General features: G+C 41.1%; 1 protein-coding gene across 2 annotated transcripts in view; it reads left to right on the top strand.

The window, feature by feature from the left end:
* The first annotated feature begins 467 nt into the window (after nt 1–467).
* Nucleotides 468–12,568, top strand: part of HSPH1 (heat shock 105kDa/110kDa protein 1) — a 22,862-nt gene continuing 10,761 nt past the window's right edge. For both annotated transcript variants that reach the window (XM_009079205.1, XM_009079204.1), the window contains exons 1-7: nt 468–518; nt 6,756–6,896; nt 8,577–8,699; nt 9,929–10,028; nt 10,818–10,951; nt 11,328–11,572; nt 12,468–12,568. The exon at nt 12,468–12,568 is cut by the window's right edge and continues 113 nt beyond it. In XM_009079205.1, the coding sequence (XP_009077453.1) occupies nt 6,870–6,896; nt 8,577–8,699; nt 9,929–10,028; nt 10,818–10,951; nt 11,328–11,572; nt 12,468–12,568 (730 nt within the window). In that variant the 5' untranslated portion in view covers nt 468–518; nt 6,756–6,869. The remainder of the gene's footprint in view (nt 519–6,755; nt 6,897–8,576; nt 8,700–9,928; nt 10,029–10,817; nt 10,952–11,327; nt 11,573–12,467) is intronic.

Raw genomic sequence — 12,568 nt, 5'->3', positions numbered from 1 at the left:
GGCGAGGGGAGTCCCCCTCGGGGCAGCCTGGTGTGAGTGGGACGCGGGGACGGCACACACGCGTTATCTCTGCGGTCGGATGGACTCCGACAACTGTTCCATAGCAGCGCTGCTTTAGTCAGAGGTCAGGTATAGAAAGTCTCTGGCTCAAAGCAGGAGTTGGCTGTAAAGTTAGAGGCAGCCGTGCACGGACGGGGGAGGGTATAGCCTGCGTGTGAGCTCTTAATTGTGATCATCGTGTTTTACGGTTTGGATAAACCATTGTGAAAAGTCCTGGATTCTAGCCAAGGCTTTAAGATGGATCAAAGTCTTTCTATAGCTTTTTACCACAAGCCGGAAGAGTGGCACTTCAGCAGAAAGACTTAAGTGTCTTGTTCGCAGTTGTAGCAAATGTATCTGTAACAGTTCTCAGTCCTGGTCGTTGTCACTAGTGACTTAATTAGCCTCTTGTTCTTTCCAGATCGGTAGTTTCATTTGGATCCAAAAACAGAGCTATTGGTGTTGCGGCTAAAAACCAGGTAGGTCATTTCCTGCTGCAAACTGTTGGAAGTACCAGTGGGTGTACAGAGAGTTGGCTCGGTGTGGTTGAAACCATACAGCTTCATTTTCCTTGTCAAGCCTTTTATTTTTGAAGTACTGCACTGTGCTGCCATCCTTCCTTCAGAGAAATGCAGGATGTTTTTGCTAGAATGTTACTGCTCTTTCTTTCATTAGTGTAATGTTTTCCAGCTGAGTACCTTCCTTTTCTGACAGCTTAAGGTCATTTGGTTTATTTTAATGATAGTTGTATGTAGGGTTTTCCTTGCACTCGAAGGAAAGCATTTTAAATACTGTATGTAGTTTCTTAAAATCAGATGTAAAGGGAAAGGCTTGGCTTAGACTGTTGAAGTTATTTAAGGTACCATGCTACATTCGGTTTCACTGTAAAGTAAATGCCTCTGATTCTGAAGGTGCAAGTCCTCATTTTGGGTGGGTTTTTTTTTGATGGAGGTGCTCTGAAAGATTGAATGTTTTCTTCATTAAGGTAGTGTTTCCAATTTAGAAGGAGAGCTTCATTCCAGCGAGTCTCAGAATAGCTGAATGTAGTGGCTAAATAGATCCTTAGGTACTGTGTGTTGTTACATAACTGCTGCCGGTGGAGATCAAGCATGCAGCCTCCGCTGGCCTCTGCTTCCCTCTCATGTAGTAAAAGGACTGCAGTAGGTTTCCATGGAGAAAGATCTAAGGGAGACTTTTCCCACTGTAATAGCTCCCCTCTTAATTTTGAGCAGCTAAGGCACTACAAATACTTTACATGTACACTCTCTGTTACAGGTGACATTTGGAGCAATAAAGCAAATACATGTGTTTGTGTTTTGTTGTTTAATTCCTTTCCGGCATTGCTTTCGTTCAGTTGTCTGCTTCCACTTGTACAAGTCAGAAACTAGCATGATTCATCAGTGCAAAAATGACTTGCTATTCAAAATGGCTAGTGATCTGAATACTCTGTGCTCTTGAGTGTGTTTCAGTATTGCTAGATTATTCCGGTAGATGCTGTTGAAATTGACATAGATTCCATCTCTGAAGTTGCATTTACAAGTTTGCATCTGCAGTGATGAACACCTGTGCCTTTAGTTATCTTCAAACTAATGTGTGTGATGTTGAGGCTTTCATGCTTTGGTTGTCCTAGCAATTGAAGCTAACTGTTTTTGCCAGAGGAATGTGATACTTAAAAGACAATAGAGCACTTATTTTTCTTGCTTGTAAGCCAGTTTGGCTGATGACTTGAGATGTAAATTGTTTCTTCTGTAAATGTAGAAGTTTATTGATGTGGACAACTGAGAGTTACAGTTTTGGTGTCCTAAGGTGTGTTAGGTACTTTTATCAAGGAGTGAAGCAATCCCTTTAATCTGAACAAATTTCTTAGTTTAAAAACAAAGCAAATAAATAACCCCCCCCTAAAATAAAAGAAAAAAAACCTCAAATTTTGGGCTGATGACTTTTATTTGTGAGAGCGCTCATAGTACTTGGAAGTTCTCTAATGTTTGAGAAGCTGCTGCTGGAGCAAATTTTCAGAGAGTTCTGTTACCTTTAGGTAAGTCTGGTAGCATTGAAGATGAGAACAGTGTGTTAGTTAACAGACCATAATTCTCAGCTTTCTTAATTGTGACTAAGCAGGAAGATATTAAAACATGCTACAGATTTAATGGCATACAATTACTCTAAAAATATCTTAAGATTGTTCTCTTAGAAAAGGCTTTGAGGTTAGTTCTAAATTAGGCTATAAAAGCTGCCAGAGTGTTTGTGCTTCACTGCCTGCTACATGATAATAATTTTTGCTTCTATGTTCTTCAGCAGTACAGCTGTGAATTACGTAGCATTGAAGTACTCTGAAGCTGTGGCTGTACAAATAAATGAAATGGTGCTTGGAAACAATCTTGGACATAGGAATCTAAAGACTTGATCGCTTTAAAGTACTGAAATAGTTCATGGCGTGATTTTTGACCTGTGCTAACTTGTGCTTCTACTATTAGTTGCTGAGCACTGTGATTAGAATAAACCAAGGATGATTCCCAGTAGGGAACTCAAGTGTTACATCTTTTTTTCCACACACACAGCTGTCTGAAAGTTACTGTTTATTAGAGGCAGTGTGGCCTCCTTTCTTGTCAGGGAGCTTTTCTGTTGGAGAACTGTCCTGGTTGAGTAGTTTTCAAAGATAAGAGGTAGCTCAAATTCTTCCATTTCATGATGGAAAACTTTACATGTGTAAAGGAACTCATGCTTTCCTTTGAGGGTAATGAATGCTAGAAATCTTGCTTGGTATGCTCGTCATTCGAGTTCTTATCGTGCAATCTTTTGCTGCTTGTCTAAATGTATTCTGTAGAGCACAACGCACTTTTATAGCTCCACTCCAAGAGAATAGGATCAATTCTATGCTGAGATACTTGCAGTGCCTTTTAGGCCAGTCTGGTTGTTCAGTTTCAGTTGTGCTTTGCATTCCTGATAACGAATGCTTCCTTAGGTCACTTGGTTCGTGGGCAGCTTGCACTGTAGTTCAGCATGTACTTCAAACTGACATTGTTACAGTCTCAAGTTTTTTTGTGTAGTCTATGCACTGTATCCTTTGGTCTAGTGCAGGAATTTGAGTTGCTGCTAGGTGAACATGAACAGGGAAATGTTGTGATTTAAAAGTAGCTTGGGGGAAAGAAGTAAGTATTGCAATGTATGAGGAGATGTAGGCTTGAAACTACAAAAGCAGTTGTTTGTGCTTAATGTAATGAGGTTTAAAGTGGAGGGGATGTGGCTGGGGTTGGAGTGCCAGTTTCCAACCATTGCAACTGTTTGTGAAGTTGGTTTCTCTCTTTAATCATTAAAATTTGGTATAAATTCTGTCACTCAGTTGACAAGGTGAGTGGCTGTGGTTGCTGGCACGATCAGCAGCTGAGCATTCCAGTGCAGTGGATGTTGGGGTTTCCTGAACTGGGGGAATGTCACAGGGAGCCAAGAGCTATCAGAAGGCTGTGGTTCGAGTGACAGCAGCTGATGGGACCTGGGTGGGGCCAGGAACAACATCTCCCAAGTACAAAAGAAATCCTTAGGGAGCACTGGTGACCAGGGCATGGCATGGCAGTTTGCATGGAAGGGTGCTGGAGCTGTGCCAGCTCAACCAGAGAGCAGTGATATCTGCCTGGCAGAAAGCCATGGCCTTGCTAAGCTCCACACCCAGCACTACTGGCACAGCTGCCCTGACAGCTCTGGTGGGAACTTGCTGCCACCCAGGTGCCACCTGTGGGGTGGGCCCTGCTCTTGTACCAGTACCAAGTACTGGTACAGCTGTTAGCACTGTGGGATTGCAGCCAGGTAGAGGAGCTCTTCCAGTTAGCAACAGACCTCTGGGAGGAGGTGAGTAGATCGAGGAGTATCAGGAGGGGGTGTAAGAGAGAGAGAATATGGGAATTGGACCCTGCCTTCCCTGGGACAGGTGTGGGAGGCAGACAGGATGCATGATGCACAGGATTCCTTACGCTCCTCTGCACCTGGCAGTACACAGTGATTTAAAGGCATAGGGGGCAATGGTGACGAATTCCTGCCCAGCCAGCAGGTGCATCTCTTCTGTGACTGCCCCACCTGCCCAGGTGCCCTGGCTTAATGGGTGTGAGGCTCTGCAAGTGGAACTGAACAATGATGAGGATGGTGATTCATCCCACGTGGAGCTGTCACCAAGTTTAAATTGGCCTACATCAAAACTGCATCCATAAAAGGAAAAAAGATGGGTCATCGCCATAGGAGGCTGCCTACTGAAGGGATCAGAAGGTGCAATATGATGACTGGACCCACTTAGGCCCCAGGGGGCAGCAGACTTTCCTGAAATAAAGATGTGTAGAGAAAGCTTCCTATCCTTAGATTATTATCCATTATTGTTTTTCAGGTTGGCAGTGATGAGGTTTCACCAGGAAGTCCAAGGGCAATCAGGAGGAGACATCAGGGCTTTGGGATGACTGATTCAAGGGATCAGGAGCACAAGTATTGTTGCATTCTCCTCTATCCATCCAGTTTCAGGGAATAATGAGAGAAGAAACAGGAAGAGCCACCAGGTCAATACCCGGCTCTGAGCCTGGTGTCAGCAGCAGAATTTGAGGGGTTTGATCATGGGTTAGTTTACATGGCAGCAGGGCTGCTGGTGACAGACAGGGTCTCGGAGGGGGAAAAGGATCTTTGCCCAGGAGTTAGCAGGGGTCATTGGGAGCTTTAAACTAGATTTGGAGGGGAAGGGGATAAAACTAAGTTCACTAGAGATAAACCCTAGGGCACCGCACCAGTGTTTGAGGGGAACAAATGAGGTCCTTCAATCTACTGTGGAGGATGGAGATCCATGTGACAGCAGTGAAACAAGGGTTATAATTGATGTGTGGAAGCTCCTGGGAAGGGTCACATAGAAACTGGGGCTTTTCCTCCCCAGAAAGTGGCAGGATCAATAGCCTAACTGAAACGCACCTACAAAAAAAAGTAGTACTTGGTTCATAACATCATAGTATGTTAAGGCATTGGAATGGACCTTACAGATCATCTAGTCCCTTCCCACCCTGCGCTGGGCAGGGGCACCTCCCACTAGACCAAGTTGTCCAAGGCTTTGAACACTGCCAGGGTTGGGGCATCCACAACCTTTCTGGTCAACCTGTTCCAGTGTCTTAACACTCTCACATTAAAAAACTTATTCCTAATATCTAATCTAGATTTCCTCTTTCAGTTGCCCATGCTGCTGGCATCTACACCAATGCCTGTAGCATGGGCAACAGAGAGGAGCAGCTTCATGCCATTGTGCAACAGGAAACCTATGACACAGGCACCATGATGGAAACATGGTGGGATGACTTGCACAGCGGGAGTGTACTCTTAGCTGCGTAAAAAACTGGCTGGACAGCCAGGCTCAGTGAGAGGTGGTGAATAGAGTTAAGTCCAGCTGGTGGCTGGTCACTAGTGGTGTTCACAGGGCTCCGTACTAAGGCCAGTCCTGTTTAACATCATAATCAGTGATCTGCATGAGGGAGTTGACTCAGGAGAGTTTACCTCAGCCAGTTTTGGAGGTAAGACCAAGTTGGGAGGAGTGTTGATCTGCTAAAGGACGGAAAGGCGCTACACAGGGATCTGGACAGCTTGGATCCAAGGGCTGTGGCCAATTGGGTGAGGTTCAATAAGGCCAAGTATTGGGTCCTGCGTTTGGGTCACATCCACCCCATATTGCAGCACTACAGACTGGGGGAAGAGTGGCTAGAAACTTGCCCGGTGGAAAAGGACCTGGAGGTGCTGGTTGACAGTGTCTGAACATGAGCCATGAGTGTGGCCGTGTGGCCAAGAAGGACAATGGTATCCTGTCTTCTATCAGAAATAGTTTGACCAGCAGGACTAGGCCAGTGATTGTTCCCCTTGTACTCACCTGCACCTTGATGAGTCCCGTGTCCAGTTCTGGGCCCCTCACTAAAAAAGGGCATAGAGGTGCTGGAGCATGTCCAGAGAAGGGCAGTGGAGCTTGTGAAGGGTTTGGAACACAAGTCCTGTGAGGAGAGACTGAGGGAACTGGGTTTGTTTAGCCTGGAGAAAAGGAGGCTCAGTGGAGACCGTATCCCTCTCTACAACTACCTGAAAGGAGGTTGTAGCAAGGTGGGGGGTTGGTCTGTTCTCCCAAATAACAAGCAACAGGGCAAGAGTAAATGGCCTCAAGTTGCACCAGGGAACATTTAGGTTGGATATTAGGAAAATATTTTCACCAGAGTCGTCATCATCAATCGCTGGAACAGGCTACCCAGGGAGGTGGTGGAGTTACCATCCCTGGAGGTATTTAACAGGTGTGGGGATGTGGCAATTAGGGATATTGGTGGGCTTTGCTGTGTTAGGGAAATCGTTGGATTCAACAGTCTTAGAGGTCTTATCCAACCTAAATGATTCTATGATTCTAAATTAGGTGACTAAAGTAGTAGGCACTGTGGATCATGTTATTGCTCATCCATTTGTGTCAGGGTTTCAGAGATACTTTTATAATCCTTACAATCCTTAATAAATAATGGTCTGCAAGTCTCTACATCTAACTCGTAAAATCTTCTGTAGTAATGAGCTGATAAAAAGTACCAGGTAGTAATTACTGGTGTTACAGAAACAGATGTGACAAGGGAATGAGAACTTGTCTGAAAACTTGACTGATGCTTGGGGGCATACAGAACAGCACTGATGTTACAGGATGATTAAGAGTGGAGTTCTAAATACCCTGTGTTTCTTTACAGCAAATTACTCATGCTCACAACACTGTATCTAACTTCAAGAGATTCCATGGCCGTGCATTTAATGATCCTTTTGTTCAGAAGGAAAAAGAAAAGTTGAGCTATGATTTGGTTCCCATGAAGAATGGTGGAGTTGGAGTAAAGGTAAATTTGCAGTGTATCTTTTTGGGTGTTATAGTGAAATGTGAAATCTTTCAGCACCTAGAAATGAAAATATGGGTTTCATTTAGTTACCCTAAAGGATTTTTTAAATCTTTCTGTTAAAGAAGAGCTCTTGTGTGAATAGACAGCTTCATCTTTAAATAGTGGATGTTAGCTATCAAATTAAGGTTCATTTACAAGTAATTGCTGGAATGCAAGCTTCCCTGTTGGCAAATTGCACATCCAGCTCAAATATGCCAGCAGAAAAACTGCTAAGATAATTACAAGGTCATATAGTTTTACTTCAAACCTTTTTGTCACTTTTGTGTGGAATGCATTGCAGCAGTCTAGTTATGTGCTTACAAATTCCTTATAAAGTAGTTGGAACTCGTCTTTAGCATAATTGCTGTAAATGAGTGACATGTTTATCTTTAGTGGACTGCCTGGAGTAAGTTACTTGCAACGGGTGTTCACACCAGTTTGTACCACATTGCAAGTTTGGCTCTTGCTTACAGTTCAAGGAGTTTGCCGATACAATGTCAGCTCTTCCTGGAATAGGTGCAGTTAATAACATTACATCCATTTACAGAAGTGTATAAAATTATTGATAACGAAGCCTTGCTGCCACAACAGATGATGCTGCTTCACTAGTAAAGACCACAGCTTGAACTGGTGCCTCCAAACTTGATTAGAGATCAGTCCTAGGCAATGAATAGATCACAGAAGAGATTATACATTAGAAAGAATTCTGACTGGAAAAGTAGCCAAGCTCTACAAAAGAGGAGATGATTTTTCTTCTACTGTTTGTGACTTGTAAGGTTAACAAATTCAGACAGAAATTAATGGTTTCCTTTAATTAGTGTGTATGTGAGTCTCAGGCTCTTTGGAGAATAAATTACTGGCGTTTTTTTCCTATTTAACTGTGGTTGAAAAGCTTTAATAATTGATTCAGTAACATTCATCCCAGTAAGACTGGGATGCTTAGAGAACAGTTTTTTTATTAAAACCAAAATGCTGAATTATCCCCTAAATTACACTGATGTGAATAAAAGGCAAGTGCTCCTTTCAAGAATTAGTTGACCAGGTTCCTTCACTTCATCATTGTCGTATTACACAGCAAAATGGTGTTTCAAGAACAATTCTTTGGTAAAAGAGCCATAAATAAAACTTTTTGCTCGGCTTCTTCTTAAGCTTTAAGTTGTTCTGTGTGCAGAGGTGAACTGTTGTTGCACAGATCTTCCTTTCAGAGTCTCTTCACGTCTTAAAGCAGAAGGATAAACATGTCAGGGGAAAATAGGAGGTAGTTCTGGATGTTTTTTGCATTTGGCAGCAGTTTGAAAATTGATGGCTATTTTCATTGCAGTTTTGTTTTTTTTACTTAATGGTGTGCAGCCATGTCTAGTTTTAGTCACATTTTAAACTTGTGTCACTTCTGGCCATTTCCTAGACAATTCCTTCATATATAGAGCTGAGACAGTGCTCAATGTTTTAAGACTCTGAAAATGGAATTATTGCTTCTGTAGACAACTAGGAAATTAAATTGTAAAGTGAAGTTCTAGAATGAAACAATTAAGCATGTCATGATTGACAGAGTATTAGCCAGCAGTGTATCAAAAACCATTAAATGTAAGTAATTTTTTTCTCCAGTTGAAGTAATGGAATTATTTTACCTATTCTATCCAGGTCATGTACATGGATGAGGAGCACATCTTCAGTGTGGAACAGATTTCAGCTATGCTATTGACTAAATTAAAGGAGACTGCAGAGAGTAACCTGAAAAAACCAGTAACAGACTGTGTTATTTCTGTAAGTAATTGTAGTGCACAGGAACATTGTCTTTTAACTTGAGCTATTGAGGGCATTTGGTTTCTATTCGTGTAGAGTGAAAAAGAACTCTGCTAAGCACTTACAAAGAGATTAATCCTAACTAGCTTTAGAGCTTTTTGACTTAAAGAAATCCCAAGGCCGCTTCCATGTTCTAGACCCTGACTCACTTCATGAGCTCATTCTCTTGGAGATGTCTGAATCTTTGGACTCAGTATGTTTGAGATTCAGATTCAGGTATATACCCTTCTGCTACAGCTTGTTTCCATGACTAAGTGTCCTAATTGTTCATTAAAGTTGATACATATGTTTGGGTTTTTTCCCTTAAATTTAAAACAATTTGTTAACAACATTGATAAACAATTTCCTTTCTTGATCAAAGTTTGCCCTCTGACAACTCCAAGTCTTAGTTTCTGTCCTCTTTATGGTCATCCTTTCAGCAAGTTTTGGGGTTTGTATGGTATTTTTTCAATTTTCTGATTGCACAGAAAATTACCTCAGATAAAGAATGATCATTCCATTGAAAAGATCAAGTATAAAATAACACCTGCATCTCTGTTCTCAGTGACTCTTTGGACAAGTCTGTCTCATATTGAATCTAGGAATATTTAGTTGTTCTATTATTAGAAATGCTTATTCTCCAGTCAATACCTGGAAAGTTAGTGTCTGGGGACATCAGAAGTCACTGCCCAATGCCAGTAACAAAGACCTGTAGCAAGTTTTCAACAATGTATTCCTTCCAAATTTCTTACCACTTCTTGCCCAAAGTAATTTTGGCCAAAAGAGACTCTCAGTTCATTATCCCTTTTTCCTTTGCATCTCTCACATCTGTAGTATTGCTGTACTTTTTTTAGTTCTCTTTACTTTTTTGGACAGAGTACACCTGTTAATTGTGATTAAGGTAATCTGTGTCTCTGTAATACACAGTTTCATACCAATACTTAAGGTTCTTAGCATTTGTATCCCAATAACTCATTTGTTTCTTGTGTGCTCATGTAAATGAGCTGATGCTCATTTAATTACGTCTCAGACTGATTGAATAGAATATTTGAAGTCTCAATTCAGTATAGTAATTGCATTTTAGAGACTTGCAGTGAGCAAGTGTCTTCCTCAAAGAGGAGGAATAGATATCATTTTTAAATTAATACCTTCAGATAGTGTGATGACTCATTTTCTGGAAGTAACTTACAATTCTCACCTACTTTCTTCAGGTTCCATCATTTTTCACAGATGCTGAAAGGAGGTCCCTTCTAGATGCAGCTCAGATTGTTGGCTTAAATTGCCTTAGATTAATGAATGACATGACAGCAGGTAAGCAGGGTAAAATAGCAGTTTCTGCAAATGACAGGTGGGATAGAGGGTGCATTTGGTTACTAAGAAAAAGGGATGACTTCAAAAATCAAACATGAGATACAAACATTTGAAAAACTTCTTGCTGTTTTCTTGATTTAGTGTCTTCTGTATGAAGGGGTAGAGGAGATGAAGCTTCAGTGTTAGTTACCTCTCTAAGTACTTATTTAGGAGTCACCACATGTCCCTGGGCTCCTTGTTCATTAGTTTACTGCCAAAATGCACAGTTGGAGGATTTAGGTATGCTTAAAGGAATTTCCTTGATTAAACATCAACCAAGGCTTTTTTTCAGTATAACTGTGGCTTTTAAACACACACACATGGCTCTGCTGACCATTTATACAACTCTAAGACAAAACCTTAATGCCTGGGAGATACTCATTGTAAATGCAAAACTGGATTTGGGTTTTGTTGTTAAGATTATCTATGTTTACTATGCAAAACAAAAAAGAGTTGTTAATAAGCAGATCAAAGAAGAAAACCCCCAAACAGGGTTGTTGCTTTTTTAGTTTTGCACATTTAAACACTTAAGAGAGCATAATGTGACTGAGGGAAGATGTTTTGCATCTCAGATACTACAATTTATATTAATGGCATAAAGCTTCCATGCGGGTAAGAATTTGCACAGATCTATGTCTGGTTTGCCTTGATGCTTTTGATCCTATAGCTTAATATTCACAGGGATATGATGGTATGCCTTTGGAAACTCACTGAAAATTGCATGGATAATATCTGACACTTCTTTTGCAGTGGCTCTGAATTATGGGATTTATAAACAAGACCTTCCAGCTCCTGAAGAGAAGCCACGGATAGTTGTGTTTGTTGATATGGGGCATTCTGCATTTCAAGTGTCAGCCTGTGCATTCAACAAGAGTAAACTGAAGGTAGTAAGATTAATTGAAAGTAAGAGTTCATGAGATACTGGAATTAAATAGCCTGTAAACCTGCCTTGGTTTTTAAATTTTGAAATAATTTAACGCAACTGCTATCACTGAGTTTGTTTTATCTGAACAAATATGTGTATGGATTAAAAGTTCAAATAGTTAGGATTGTCACCTAGTTACTTAGTCTTTCTTCCACTGTAAAAGTGAAGAGCAATTTTTGGCTGATGTGGTTGATGGAAGTACTTAAGCCTGCACTGGAAGATAGGCTGACTTGTCCCCAGCATTTTTTTAAGCTAAGGCTCACTGATGTTGGCAAACTGCTATTCCTTTGATTTTACTGACTGTAAGACTAAATAATTGTGTTCTTTCAAACCAGGTACTTGGAACAGCATTTGACCCTTTCCTAGGTGGGAGAAACTTTGATGGAAAGCTAGTAGATTACTTCTGTGAAGAAATAAAAGCAAAGTACAGACTAGATCCAAAAGCAAAAGTTCGAGCTCTTCTTCGTCTGTATCAGGAATGCGAGAAACTGAAGAAACTAATGAGTTCAAATAGCACAGACATTCCCCTAAATATTGAGTGTTTCATGAATGATACTGATGTATCTGGAAAAATGAACAGGTGAGTTCTGTACAAGACAAACATTTGCTTTGGTGGCTGTATTTTTTTTAACAAGTATTTCTTTCCACGTTTGAAAATTGCGCTAAAATTAAGAGCAAGTGCTGAATAGCTGTGGCATTTTTGTAATGCTAGAGCAGCTAAGGCTGTAAAATGTAATGTTCAGCTACCTAAGTAATGTTTCAGTGAAATAGTGCATGCATAAGAAGCTTGGATCCTTTTTACACAATTACACATTCTTAAAACCATGGATTGATGCATGCAAACCAGGGGGGTTGGCTACATATTTAGGCCTCCTGCATATTTTAGGTAACCTAAGTCCCATGCTGCTCTTAAGTTAACAGCAGTTGAAGCTTTGTTCCCTTTTTCTGTTCTTACTGTGCTGTGGTTATTGGTAGAGAAATGGAGGACAGAAATTGCTCATGGGGCATGACTTGATTATGGCCCAAGTGTAAATGAAGTCTGTGGCTGTCTCTTGCACATGCTCATGGGCATGACTTGTTTTGTTAGTTCTGTAACTGCTGCCAACAGTGGGAGGCTCTGGTCTCTCTTTCTCTTCCCTCTAGTATTTAGGCGACAGAATTTCATTGTAAAGAAAATATCAGTGTTTTCTGATTTCTTACCTATAACCTGTGCTGAGAGACAAATATATAGCAGCTACCCAAACAATACCTTTATCTTACATAACCACATTGGTTATGGCTTAGGAAAATCTGTAAGCACCTGTTCCTGTACTACCTTATCTATGGTTTCCACTTAGCCTGCTCACAGGGTTTATCTTTGAGTGTCTTTGCAGTGTGGTTAACAAACCTAGTCAGTATCCGTTCGGAAACAAAAATACCAGGTATGTTAATGGCAGGACAGGCATTCTTTAGTTAATTTCATGTTTTTTCCTTAGGTCACAATTTGAAGAGCTGTGTGCTGATCTGCTGCAGAGGATAGAGATGCCTCTGCTTTCATTAATGGAACAAACACAACTGAGAGTGGAAGATGTAACTG

The sequence above is a fragment of the Acanthisitta chloris genome, unplaced genomic scaffold (genome assembly GCF_000695815.1).
Source record: "Acanthisitta chloris isolate BGI_N310 unplaced genomic scaffold, ASM69581v1 scaffold4357, whole genome shotgun sequence".
NCBI lineage: Eukaryota > Metazoa > Chordata > Aves > Passeriformes > Acanthisittidae > Acanthisitta > Acanthisitta chloris.
Note: the sequence above shows the minus strand (reverse complement) of the source record. Positions and strands in the feature narration are given on the sequence as shown.